A 13,310-nucleotide genomic window follows, 5' to 3' on the forward strand; every position below is an offset into this window, starting at 1 on the left:
CATTTAATTGGGTAGTTCCTCTGGTGGTCAGCTTAATCGTGGAGGATTGGCTAGCCTGACTCGGGCTACCTTGGTCCACTAGCTAGGGAAGTTGCAGAGACATCTGGAAACTTAGGTGACTACCCCCTGGCACCTGATTGGTTGTTGCTAAGGGGAAAGTGAGATAAGGGAAGAATAACTGGAGCTTTGCAGTTTTTCCCATAACTGGAACTTTAAACAGTTACAGGTTATGTTTTTAAGACAGAAAACTAAAAACTAAAAATGGCTGTGCTATTGTCCACAAGCCACTTACATATTTATTGGGTTATAGCATGCTTTTAACCTAAGTCTATGGTATACTTTATTCCTGTCCTCTCATTAATAGGACGAGAAGCAATGCTCTCCATCTCAAGGACTTGATCCCACTGTTTATCTACGTGCCCAGGCCAAAAACCTTGAAATCACCCTAACCTTCCACATTCTTTTTTATCCTACTTCCAAATCATAAGCAAAATCCTGTCCTTCATGACTTCAAAATAATTCCAATTTCTATCTTTTCTTGCCGTCTCCATCATGATCTTTCTATTCCCTGCCATTATGGAAGATATATATATATCTTCCATATGTATACATACACACAAAGGGTGCCCCAAAAATGTATACACATTTTAAGTATGATGTTCACTCAATAGGTGGCATTCATCAAGTGAATGCTAGTGTTACCATGTGACAGGCAGGACAGTCAAAAAAATGGCAGAAGCATGACTGAGCAAACGTCCACACTACACATTCCACCATAATTGAATTCAACTTTGAAAATTAATACATAGATAGCATCTCTTAAAATGTGTACACAATTTTGGGCACCCTCTGTGTGGGTGTATAGATATATATCTTCTATATATTCCTTCCCATTATATTCAAGGAGGTAAATACAGGATTTTCTAACACTGGCTAAAAAGGCAAACACATTCAAGATTTGGAAGGGCTTTATAACGAAGTCATAAGCAGTGTCAGCATGGGCAAATCTGGTTACGAGGGTTTTTATTTTCTCTCCTCTTAGACCTGTCTTAGATTTAGAATCTTGAAATAGTCTTTTTGATCTCTGTCTAGCATGAAATCCAGGGTTGCTATTTTCAGGTTACTTTCAGTTCCAAGTAGCAAAATATCCAACTAGCATTGGCTTACGTTAAAGAAACTAACATCTAGCACTAAGTGCTAAGATATGATTTCAATGGCTCAAAAATCACAGATTCTTTCCCTCTTTCTGCTCTTCTAACCTCACTGTATTGGCTTGTCCCAAATTCTCTGATGCAGTTCTAATTATCACATGCTGACAACTTGAGCAGAAGGGTAACTACATCTTTCTTGTATCTCATTAAATGCTAAAACTGATTTCCCAGAAGTCAAGCGTAATGGCTTCTTTTATAATGTTTTGTAGCAGTGTGTAGAAATGAGATTCATGTATTTTTGAAAATCAATATAATAGGTCCATTTAATGTTCTAGTGTGAAAGAAGTGAGGTAGACAATAGCATTCCTGGAAAAGGCAGTGTTTGTTAACACCCATTTCAGAGATTCTTGGGATCCATGTGGAAAATAATAAATAACAAGAAATGATAAATTCTTTTCCAAGCAGGTCCAGCTGACATGAATTAGAAAACTATGTTTGCTTTCTTCCCTGGTCACGATTTTGTATCTACTGCAATATCTAGCCTTGAAAAGAAAAAAGGAAAAGATAGAAAAGCTGAAGCTTCGAAATCCTAGTTATTTTCTCAACATCCCCCACTGGATTGCTTGCAGTCCCCACGTTGAAAGACTTAAGTCCATGTAGTTACGTAGCCAGGTGCGGTGGCTCACGCCTATAATCCCAGCACTTTGGGAGGCAGAGGCAAGAGAATTTCCTGAGCTCATGGGTTTGAGACCAACCTGGGCAACATGGTGAGACCTCGTCTCTACAAAAAATCAAAAAATTAACTGGGCATGGTGGTGCACACCTGTAGTTCCAGCTACTTGAAAGGCTGAAGTGGAAGGTTCACCTGAGCCCTGCAAGTCAAGGCTGCGGTAACCATGAGCATGCCACTGCTCTCCAGCCTGGGTAACAGAGTAAGACTTCAACTCAAGAAAAGAAAAGAGAAGAAAAGAAAAGAAAAAGTCCATGTAGTTGCAAATGTGAACAAGAGGAGTGAATATCCGCCCCTCCCCCAGATTCTTTCAGAGTTCAGTCATTGTAAATTGGTTTTGTATTCATGTAGCTATCTTTCTATCGGTCCTCAATTCCAAATTCACAAAAATTAAAGATGACTAGTAAATGAGCACTAGGGAAAAGTCCCAACGCTGGCACTCAATAAAGATAGAGTGATATATGCTTCTTTCCTTTTTTAGAAAATTGGACAACAAAATTTTAATATTTATTAGAAAACGCAAATTTCAGGGCAGATCAAGTGTTTGGTTGGTTTGCTGGAAGCTTCACTTTGTTTACGTCATTTGGTTAGAACATAAGATGAACACAATCGGAATTAGAAAGAGAAGTAAGCATTAGTATCACAGGATGGTATTCCAAAACGCCCTACAACTTGATAGATGTTTCTAAAGTTCCATGTTCAATGTTCTGAATAAACTAGGTGGCTGTGCTCTACCCTTGGAAGTTAATAGTAACGTCTTTGTTTTTCCAGATACTGCGCTGGCCAGTGGTCATGCCACCGACTATTTATTTGTTGGGAACATTGTTTACACAGTAAGTTTATGTCTGTCTATTGAACCTTTCTTAAGCAGCCCCCATGTGGGTTATGCTTCTCTAAACCCTGTCTATAAGGCCTTCCTCACTATTATTTATTTAAAGCCTCCAAACTATATTTTTTAGATCCCTAAAGTTCCGAGTGGCTGAGAAATACTTATGTTGCTATTTCTGACAGTCATTCACAGTCAAAGTTTCTGGACAGTTGGTTAGTAGATCTTTCTCGTCTTCAAATGACCATTTTCCATCTACCTATGAAGGAAAACAATCAGAGGAGTGGTTTCTCCCAGATCATCCAAACTAAGAAAAGGGCAAAACTGATATTTGTGAGACAGACTATCACTAGAATGAGAACTCTTCTAGAAGTTAATCTCCCTATGTGTTCCCTAAAATAACCCCTAGAGAGTTTGGTACAAATATAGATGTTCTTTCAAACTGTAGCCTTGGAGGAACGAGTTCTCCGTCGAGGACAAGGGATTTCTCATAGAAAGTGAAGATAACTCACTGAGAATAAAATGTGTTTCCAAATTCTTCTTTCTCTTCACAGTATGTTGTTGTTACCGTTTGTCTGAAAGCCGGTTTAGAGACCACAGCTTGGACTAAAGTAAGTTTTCTCTATAACTGTTTCTTTCTCCAGCATAGATACTTTGCATTCTATGATTTCTTTTTAAGCCTTGGGGAAGCAGTAAGTGATATCTATGTATCTTATTTTAAATTTTGTACATAAAAGTTGTTACTTGATCTTGATGAAGACAATTTGCCATCCAGAGTTCCCTGAAGATGCATGTGTTTGGCACCTAGTTCAGTTCTAAACTATTAACAACCATATCATTACACACATGTTTGTATACATACAAATATATATAGAAAGTACGGAAGGACCAAAAACATTTAATTTCCATAATTTTACCACCAAGAGAGTCATTGTTAACATTCTGCTGTCGAAGTTTCCAGACTTGATTCTTTTTCTGCATGTGTGTGCATTTTTTAATAAGATGATGTGTTATAGAATATAGAGGTTGGTTTTTTATTGTTGTTGTTGTTTTGACTTGGGAGTCTCACCCTGTGGCCCAGGCTGGAGTGCACTGGACAGCTCACTGCAGCCTTGACCTCCAGGACTCAGGTAGTACTTCCACCTTAGCCTCCCAAGTAGCTGGGACGACAGGCATGCATCTCCAACAACCAGCTATTTTTTTGTTTTGTTTTTTTTAGTGATGAGATCTTGCTATGTTGCCCAGACTGGTCTCAGACTCCTGGGCTCAAGCAATTCAGAACATAAGAGTTTTATCATCCTTTTTTTACTTAAACATATGTTAGGCACGTTTTCTATGCCTTAAAGTGTAGTTCAACAAAATCATTGTTCACGATGAAAGAGGACTAAGTTTTGCAGATGTCTCGTCAGTCTCCTATTTGGACATTTTGGTTATTTCCAACGTTTGAGGACTGCCTCTAAAGCTTCCTGTCGGTCTCTCGTGACATGTCATGGCCTGGCTGCTGTTTAAATACTCTGTTAAGAAAAGGGAGGGATGCGGCAGGAGGTCAGAGTGCAATCAGGGAGTCCCCTAAGAAACTGTGGCAGTTAATCCAGGTCAGAGGTTAGGGTGACTTAGGTCGGGATGTTAGGGAAGGTAGTCAAAACCGGTGGAGTCTGAACTTATTTTATTATTTGTTTTTAAGCTAACAGAACTTGCAGATGGATTAGATTGTAGGGTATGGGAGAAAGAAAGACGTCAAGGATCATCTTATTAAGAGGACAAAGAAAAAAAGTTAACAACTCAGTCGATGCTTCAAGGGATGTTATTAAAGAGTAACATCCTTTCCAGGTTTAAAAAAAAAATGATTTGCAAAATGAACAGAACACTTAAAATCTTGAAATGATAAGTAAAAGTATATTGCTTGTTTTGTCTGCACAGCTGCTGTCTTACTAGATTAATGAGCCCTTGCTCTGCAGAACCCAAGGTTGGAGCAGACACTTGCCATGAACTGGCAGACACCTCCTGTCACCGTGGGGCAGATCTTAGAGGGAGGTCAGTTGTGATGGCAAAAGCACGTTCATCTTCAGGGTAGTTTGGGTCTACTCATGGCTTTAAGTTCATTATTAAAAATTCTGAGATGGGGAAATTAGAAAGATCGACTTCCCCAATAACTGGTGAGTATTCAAAGTCTCTCCCTAAGGAAAAGTAGCCTAGACACAGGGATTACGTAGCAGGCAGAGTTGGGGTGAATCCTCCTGACCGGTGAGAAGCCCGGTCTGAATGTCTGTCTCCCTCTGCAGTTCAGTCACCTGGCTGTCTGGGGAAGCATGCTTATCTGGCTGGTGTTTTTTGGCATCTACTCAACCATCTGGCCCACCATCCCCATCGCTCCAGACATGAGAGGACAGGTTAGTGTTGCTGATCGCAAGTGTGCCTTCCGTGTCTTGTGACGGCACTGTTCTTCCACATGTGGGTGAGTGGCTCTCTGTGTCTTATGTCAACGATGAGCCTCAGGAGAGGCTGGTGTTACCTGCTTTCATCAAAACATATCTGGAGATAGACCAAATCAAAGCACCTGGGAGAGGTTGTCCAGTCCACAGAAGTGTGGCTGGAAATATGAGTATGATGAAAACTGTCTAGTGAAGTTTTCTGACTTACCCAGCATGTCCACGTTTCCATAATAAATTACGTGTTAATTACCGCAGTACTGGGATGCACAGTCACTGACCCTCTGGAAATTGGAGCTACTTTGGGTCATTCATAATTCAGGGATTCTGTTGATTACAATTTCGATGCCATTCTCTGATTTGTTTGTTCTGCTCTGATTGGTCCCCTGTAAAGGAAAAATCTAATAACTCCGTGAACTAGATCATTGATGAGTCAGAATCTCTCATGGCTCATCTTTTGAAACTAGAGAGGCTGAGATTGAAGACCTCTATACGTTTGACTATTTCTCCATTTTCTTTTATATTGTCTTTGTTCACCGTTTGAGATTGAACCATCAACAGTGACACACAGATCATAAAACCCCATGGTACTGGGTATGGAGAGGAAGGGGCTTGACCATCCTGTGGTTCCTCGATTCATTGACAAAGCTGTGCAATCCCAGGTCTCCAAGCCCACCCCACAGGCCCTATCTGGGGTCGCCCACAGCCAGCACTGCCCCTAGATCCTGACAAGTGACTGCCCAGGTTCTGGGCTTTAGGGACCTCTGCACTGGCCCTCCCTGGCTAGGTATGTTCCTCTGCACAGAGGAAAAAGCCACGATGCAGATGCACGGAGTCAGTCTCCCCACTTCTAGTCCATTCTCTGAGCTCCCAGGTCCCCAAGTTTCCTTCCCAAACAGCCAAAAGCCCACTACCCAGGTCTGCTTGGACCTCCCTCCAAGTCCAGGCCAGAGTATCCGCCTTGGGACCCAAGGGGCAGCTGTTTGCCAAGGATGTACTCTGAGTAGATCTGTGTCTGCACTGGCATGTCCACCCACGTTTGCAGGAAGATGCTTGCACTAGGGGATGGGACCAGGGGTGGGAAGGAGAGATCTGCGGGTCAGGCTTCCACTGACGTTCAACCCCAGGAATACGTCTTTTAGGGGCTAGCCTGTGCGTGGCACACCTGACTACGGTCTCTGCCTCAATTACTCTGCAGAAATGAACAAAACTGGCCAGGCCTGGTGGCTCATGCCTGTAATCCCAGCATTTTGAGAGATTGAGGTAGGAGAATAGCTTGGACCCAGGAGTTCAAGGACAGCCTAGGCAACATCGCAAGACCTCATCTCTAAAAAAAAAACTTTTTTTAAGTTAGCTGAGCATGTGGTCTGTGTCTGTATTCTTACCTACTCAGGAGGCTGAGGCAGAAGGATTGCCTGAGCCCAGGAGGTCGGGGGTGTGATGAGCTGTGATCATGCTACTGCACTCCAGCCTGGGCAACAGAGAGAGACCCCAACACACACACAAAAGTGAACAAAACCTCCTGGGTACACCTAAGTCTGGATCATGTCCAGAAGCTTTTTCTTGTGAAACAGTCCAGGGTGGCATTGCTTACTTTTCACCTGGTGAATCAGCCAATACCCCAGATACCCAGGACCTCCAATGAGTGTGGGTGCTGGGCAGGACAGAACTGCCCTGCAGGTACAAGCTTGAATGTCCTCCAGTACATCTTTGCTTTCTGGAAGGAAAGAGATATACAGAATGTGCTTTTCAGCTGTTTTCCAAATCCAGGCAGAGGAAATCAGAGGGCACTGGGTGAACCCAACAAAGACATTTTGTGCATTTAAAGAAATCAGTTCAATTGTACAGCGATGTGATTGGTCCCCATAAAACAAACCAAGAAATTATCCTCCCCAGGTCATCCTTTGGTTTGGCTACACTGACACTTGGAACATCTCGGTCATGTTCTCTTCCTTCTGAAAGGGCAGGCCTCCTCCATGATTATTTCATTTGGGTGGTGTTACAGTGCTGGACAGTCAACAAGCTCGCAGGCCATTGCTGTGGAGTTTCCTAACTGTGAAGAGAGTGACATCTGACAGGGTGGAGTCAGTTGGCGTGTGACTGGCAGACAAAGCCCCTCCAGTGCCATAGGCAGAGAGTTGTTCACGCAGGCCTCCTGTATACGAGTGGTGCGTGCCTTTAGTCCCACCTGCTCAGGAGACTGAGGCAGAAGGATTGCCTGGGAGCTTCAGTGACTTTTATTCACATGTGCTTGACTGAGGCTGGCTGCCTCGTCCCATTCCCATCTGGAGGTTGCTTTCAAACTGCAGAGGGACTGAGATGGTCACACAGCCACAAACATGCCAGCCTGTGATCCCAAGGCTCTGCTTAATGCGAAATGTACATATGAGGGGACACTTCCCGCAGATATTTGGGGACCTGTGCTCCCCATCCAAGAGCAAAGAGGCGATGGTATTAACCCATGTCTCACTTTTCTGTGGAAGCATTTTTTTTTCTTTTACTTGAGCCATGTTGTTTTAGCCCTTGGACTGGTTGGTCGGTCAATTGGTTGGTTTCCATGAGGCAAATGATGCTACGAAATAGAATGCAGCTGGGTGAGACTGAGGTTTCCATGAGACAGTAAGTGAGAGGATCGTGTCGTTTCCATGCATCTGGGTTTCCAAGCGGGTCATCTGCTGTCTGAGTTGGAAGAGCTGTGTCTCCAGTCTTCCTGGTAAGACGGGGAAGATGGGGTCGGGAAGCCACGTGTAACCTTAGCGTCCTGGATAACTTTTGTACCTTTCTACTTGCTGTCTGCCACTCTGTATTTTGAATCAGCAGTTTACTCTTTGAAATCGGCAGGGAAGTATTAAAAAAATATTTAGTGGCTAAGGTTAGCCTGAAGTCTCTGAAAGGCTTTCTGCTGACCCAGGGGGAATTATACGCTGTCATAAAGAGGGGCAGGAAGTGGATTCAGGTGCAATCAGTAAAAGGAATTGGATCCTTCGGGGCTTATTGGAAATATGCCTGAGCCCTGTCCATCCCTGGGATTCTGGGCTGGTGAATCACCATTTAAAGAGTGTGTCTCGTGATTTTTATAAACCCTTTTTTTGTAGTTCACTGAGTAGTAGGTTTTTGGCAAATGGACATGATTCTTTGAAGCTTGAGAATAAACTAGTGTCTAATAGCAAACGCCATTTCTCACCCAAGAGCCTGAGAGAGATCTGACACACTGAACATGTCACCCATTCATAACATCTCCAACCGTTGAAAAGACACATTGTTTCTCCCAGGGTTTCCTAAACGAATTTGATTAAATATTTCTTTGTCTCATCCATGATATCTGGAGTTTTTCTCAGGGGGGAGAATGCAGGTTTTCCCTTGAGGGCAAAGGAAAGGAAGACTGTAGAATTAAAGAGTTGTTCTCCACCTTCAAAGAGTCTTTATCTTCCCCTGAAGCACTTCATGAGATGGTATGTGAAACCCAACCAGACAACGAACCGGAAAGTCCCACTGGACATTTTTGAAATCAAAAAATTTATCTGTGCACTTCCTCTCCTGAAAATGTGCCACATTTGTGGGATCTTGAGGGGCACGCTGTTTTTCCATTTTTTGATTTCCCAAGCTTGAAAACTCGAGTCGTGTGTATCCTGGTGAATGCCAACACTGTCAGCTATGAAAAATACGTGGTGATGTTTTTTCTGCAGGAGACCATGTGTTTTTCTTCCCCGGGAGCATAATCATGAAATAACGACTTCTCCATAATGGGTCCCCAAAGGAAATACTTAAAAGAGGAGAGTGACAACATCCCCTTAGCTCACTGCCTTCTGCAGAGTTGCCTGCTGAAATAGAGCTTTGAATTAGAGGAGAAAAGCTTCTGGATCTAAAACCAGATCCAGAAATGTGCTTGTGTTGTCTTCATGTGTTTCCCATGGCTCCAACTTCAGGATTGCTAGAGAGGATGCCATCTTACTCGACCTCTGCTCAAAAGTCAGGACACATGACCAGGTTCATGCCCCAGCAAGGTATGTAACCTTTGACAAATCACTGTCCCTGCATCAGTCTCCTAATCAGCAAAGCCAGAACAATATTACCTGCCTTAATGACCTCAGAGGACTGCGGTGAAGATACAAATAACCCATGGAAAGTCTAAAACACACATACTCTTCTTTTTCCTGGAGCGATGAGTTGTTTTTTGAACTTAGTAGACATATTGCTGTGATTTAAACTCCAAATTCTTTTGGCCATAGATTCTTCACATTTTGTAGGTTCTAAATGGGGCATTTCTCAGTAAGGTCTGTGGACCACCTGTACCCAACTCCGAGCGCAGTGACAGTGACTCACACCTGTAAACCCAGCACTTTGGGAGGCTAAAGCAAGAGGATTGCCTGAGCCCAGGAGTTTGAGACTAGCCTGGGCAATACAGAGAGACCCTGCCTCTACAAAAAAATTTTAAAAATTAGCCAGGCGTGGTGGCACACACTGATAGTCCCAGCTACTTGGGAGACTGAGATGGAAGGATCACCTGTGCCCAAGAGGTTGAGGCTGTGGTGAGCTGTGTTGGTACCACAGTATTCCAGCCTGGGGGACAGAGTGGAACTCTGATTCAGTTACAAAAAATGACAGTCCCCCCCCAAATAATATATGTACAGGAAATCTCTCTCTCACACACACACACATACACACACTCTCTCTCTCTCACACACTCTGAATCAGAACCACTGAGTGTGGGGCCCCAGCGTATGAATTTTAGTAAATCTCGAAGTGATTCTTCCCCTTAAAGTCTGAGAACACCACTCTAAAACACCTAAAATATTATGCCACTGCAGTGTTTTGGCTCATGCTGGATGTCACAGGAGTCGATGGCACACTGAAGATACAACCAATCGGCTGCCATGCACAGTGCCTGATAAGATGTGGCTAGGCAGGCAGTGCAGGTGACCACTTCAAAGCAGCTAGCTTTCCAAACAGAACTGTACCAAAAGGCATGACATCGTCCACCATGGAAAAATACTCCTCCCCGGCTGTGGTGCTTGTCCTTTAAAGTTCTTATCATTGCTCATAAAAGGTTGTGGGGTGGGAGGGAAACCTTTCTGCTGAAAAACTTACAAACTCGCCGGGCTTGGTGGCTCAGCCTATATAATCCCAGCCCTTTAGAAGATCGAGGTGAGAGGACTGCCTGAGCCTATGGGTTTGAGACCAGCCTGGGCACCTTGGCAAGACCTTGTCTCTACAATAAATCAAAAAATGAGTTGGGTGTGATAGTGCATGCCTGTAGTTCCAGCTACTTGGAAGGCTGAGGCGGAAGGATTGCCGGAGCCCAGCAGGTCGATGCTGGAGTGGGCATGAGCATGCCACTGCACTCCAGCCTGGGCAACAGAGTGAGACTCCAACTCAAAAACAAAACAAAACGAAAAAAACTTACATACTGTTGACTCTACCAGCAGCTCCAAGCTCCCACCTCCAGCCTTTTTTATCCTAAATACAGGTGTGGGTTTACATTTGTATTTTATGTACACACTTGTGTGTGGGCAATGCAGATCCCGGTGGACTGAAAGGAAACTGAGGAAAGACTGGTTCTCCGTCATTGAGTCAAGGAGATCGACTCCTTGTCTTCTCCGACCCTCTCTGCTTCTGGGTCTTACAGCCCGAGCAGTCGCAGGCCTGGGTGTGTTCCACAGGGGACAGAAGTGAGTAATGTCTGTTTCCCAAGTGAACATGCTCTAAGAGGTGAGCCAAGGAGGGGTATGTCATGTTGGTGGCCATCTTGGCTCAGCTGTGTTTCCAGAATGTCTCTGGAGGATAGGAGCGTAGGGTGGGAAGCTGCCTGAGGGTCAGGTGGGCACTTGTCCTCAGGTTACAGTCCACGGCATGGGGGTCTGGTGGGCTGGCCCAGTATCCATCCCCCCTTTACCCTTTCCGGAGGGTGCCCGGTTTGTGTTCACATGTGTGCTGTGACCTGCACGAGGGGCCCAGTGCTTTGGGAAAATCCTTTCTACTCTTAACTCCAGGGAAGAGCTTAACCCGAACTCCCTCGCTATAGTGAGTGGTTATAATGCAGTAACCCCACGTCTGAGAGGGCTTGAGAGTAATGTTTACCTGTTTCAAAGAACTCACCTGGAAGTCCCGCAGGGAAAAACATTGATTTATTAAAACTTCCAGAAAGCACTGATGGCAGCCGGTCGGTAAAGCATCCGTACTTCGGGACAGTATAGCAAGCAATTTTATATTTGAAGCAAGCGAGTTGATCCTTCCTATACGGTGTTTATAGTTATGTTGCTTAAGAGTGAAATTGTTTTCAAATTTGCTGGGTCACCTGCATCCCGTGACTCATTACTGGGAATCTGTACACCCCTCAGGGACCAGCCTTGGCCAGAGGCCACTCCCTGAGGGAGGAGGTAGGAAGAAGCCAGGTACCTGTATAGGGGGAAACAGTCTATGTCCAGACATGACTTCACAGTGGTTCAGACACCCCAAAGGGGAGACAGGGAGGCATTTGCTGGAGGGGTCTGGGATAGCAGGGAGTTTGCTTCTAAAAGAAATCCACCAAAGAGACAATGGCTTTCTCACTTGACAGCGTGGTTGCTGCTAGGATTCTTGACTAGTTCAGCTGCCAGGAGAGAGACCACCCTCAGAATCTCACTGCTGGTGTGAAAGATAGGCTAGAGAGACAAAAAGGCACAGAAAGCCAAGAGCCTATTTTTTACTATTTTATGATTAATTTTAACTGACAAGTAAAAAGCCCCAAAAGTCTTTGTGCAATTGTGGAGACACTGTATGATACCCGCTCTGGCATCCACCCCCCCAGCCCAGGCTCTTGGGGCATCTCCTGCGTGCTCTCTGGGTGCTGGAGTGTGCTTGGGAAACTGGTCCTTTTTTAAAAAGAGGCTTAGAGTTTTAGCACAGAATATTTTATTGTTTTCCTACACTCAAAGTTACAGATAGATGTAAGGAATTGGGAGGAAATTACTTTAGCATCGCAATTATTAGTTTTTCAGGTAATAACGTACCTAGCAAAAACCCATTGTGCATATCTTAAACTTATTGGAATTATCTTTAATGTCAAATCTGTATTGATCAGGCCAAGCCCTGTTCTCTTCCAGGAGCCTGAGGCCTGGCTAGGGAGGAGAGATTGGCCTTGGAAGGGAGGAAGTCCCTTCAGCAGAGATTTGTCTTTCGGTTGGAAATAACATTCTGGCATCTTTTTTGTACAGTTTTCTTGAGTATTGAGGTTGGCCAAATTATGTGTTATGAAGTCCAGTTTATATTCTGGCTTTTAAGCTTATACATTTTGAAGAATTGTGAGACTGACTGACACGAAGTAACACCTTGGGCTTCTCGATGACATCATGGTCTGAATAAATAGCAAGATGTGTTAAGTTATGAGGGTGTGCCGGGCATGTGGCTGACATCTGTGATCCCAGCACTTTGGGAGGCTGAGGCGGGAGGACTGCTTGAGCCCAGGAGTTTGAGGCCAGCCTGGGCTACATAACAAGACCTCATCTCTACAAAAACAAAAAATCAAAAAATTAGCCAGGTGTGGTGGCACACACCTGTAGTCTCAAATACTTGGGATGCTGAGGCAGAAGGATCGCTTAAGCCCAGGAGTTTGAGACTGAAGTGAGCCATGAGTGTGCCATTGCCCTCCAGCAAGACCCTGACTCAAAAAAAAATTTTTTTTAAAGGGCACAGACTTCCTAGTTTCCCCATACCTGTGACCCTTGTCATTCTGGGGCCTCCCATTCATGGGTGTCTGCCCCCTCGGAAGACTCCCCACACCTATTCCTTTCTGAGGCAATCACTAGAACCCCTCCAAAATTAAAACAATAACAAAAACAATAATAACCAAAAAACCCTACTCAGTGATAATGAACAGAAAACTCACAGACATTCACTTGCCTGGTGCTGTCTGGCTGAGTCCTTATAGCCTATAAATATCAGAAAACGCAGGCATCCAATAGACACTGGTTCTGCCAGAAAATGGCTCTTGTCATTGTCCCACAGGTATGCCAGGTTGTTTTTTATTTTTTTCTCTTGGTTAACAAAGGAGAACATGCATATTCTCTGAAGCTGGAGATTCCTTATGGTAGTCTCAGGCTCTCTGTCTGGGACCAGCACCCCCATTACCCTGACTGTGCCCGACAAGGCCAGCAGGATCCACAGAATCCACCTAGATTAAAGTGACTGAGTCAGAT

The 13,310-nt window shown here is 44.2% G+C and overlaps 1 protein-coding gene across 2 annotated transcripts in view; it reads left to right on the plus strand.

Moving 5' to 3' along the window:
* LOC103260518 (phospholipid-transporting ATPase IB) overlaps positions 1-13,310 on the plus strand; it is a 549,519-nt gene that overhangs the window by 402,239 nt on the left and 133,970 nt on the right. For both annotated transcript variants that reach the window (XM_008058151.2, XM_021712400.1), the window contains 3 exons: positions 2,653-2,714; positions 3,262-3,318; positions 4,990-5,097. In XM_008058151.2, the coding sequence (XP_008056342.1) occupies positions 2,653-2,714; positions 3,262-3,318; positions 4,990-5,097 (227 nt within the window). The remainder of the gene's footprint in view (positions 1-2,652; positions 2,715-3,261; positions 3,319-4,989; positions 5,098-13,310) is intronic.

The sequence above is a fragment of the Carlito syrichta genome, unplaced genomic scaffold, assembly GCF_000164805.1.
Source record: "Carlito syrichta isolate Samal-C Ts95f unplaced genomic scaffold, Tarsius_syrichta-2.0.1 Scaffold303232, whole genome shotgun sequence".
NCBI classification, from domain to species: Eukaryota; Metazoa; Chordata; class Mammalia; order Primates; family Tarsiidae; genus Carlito; species Carlito syrichta.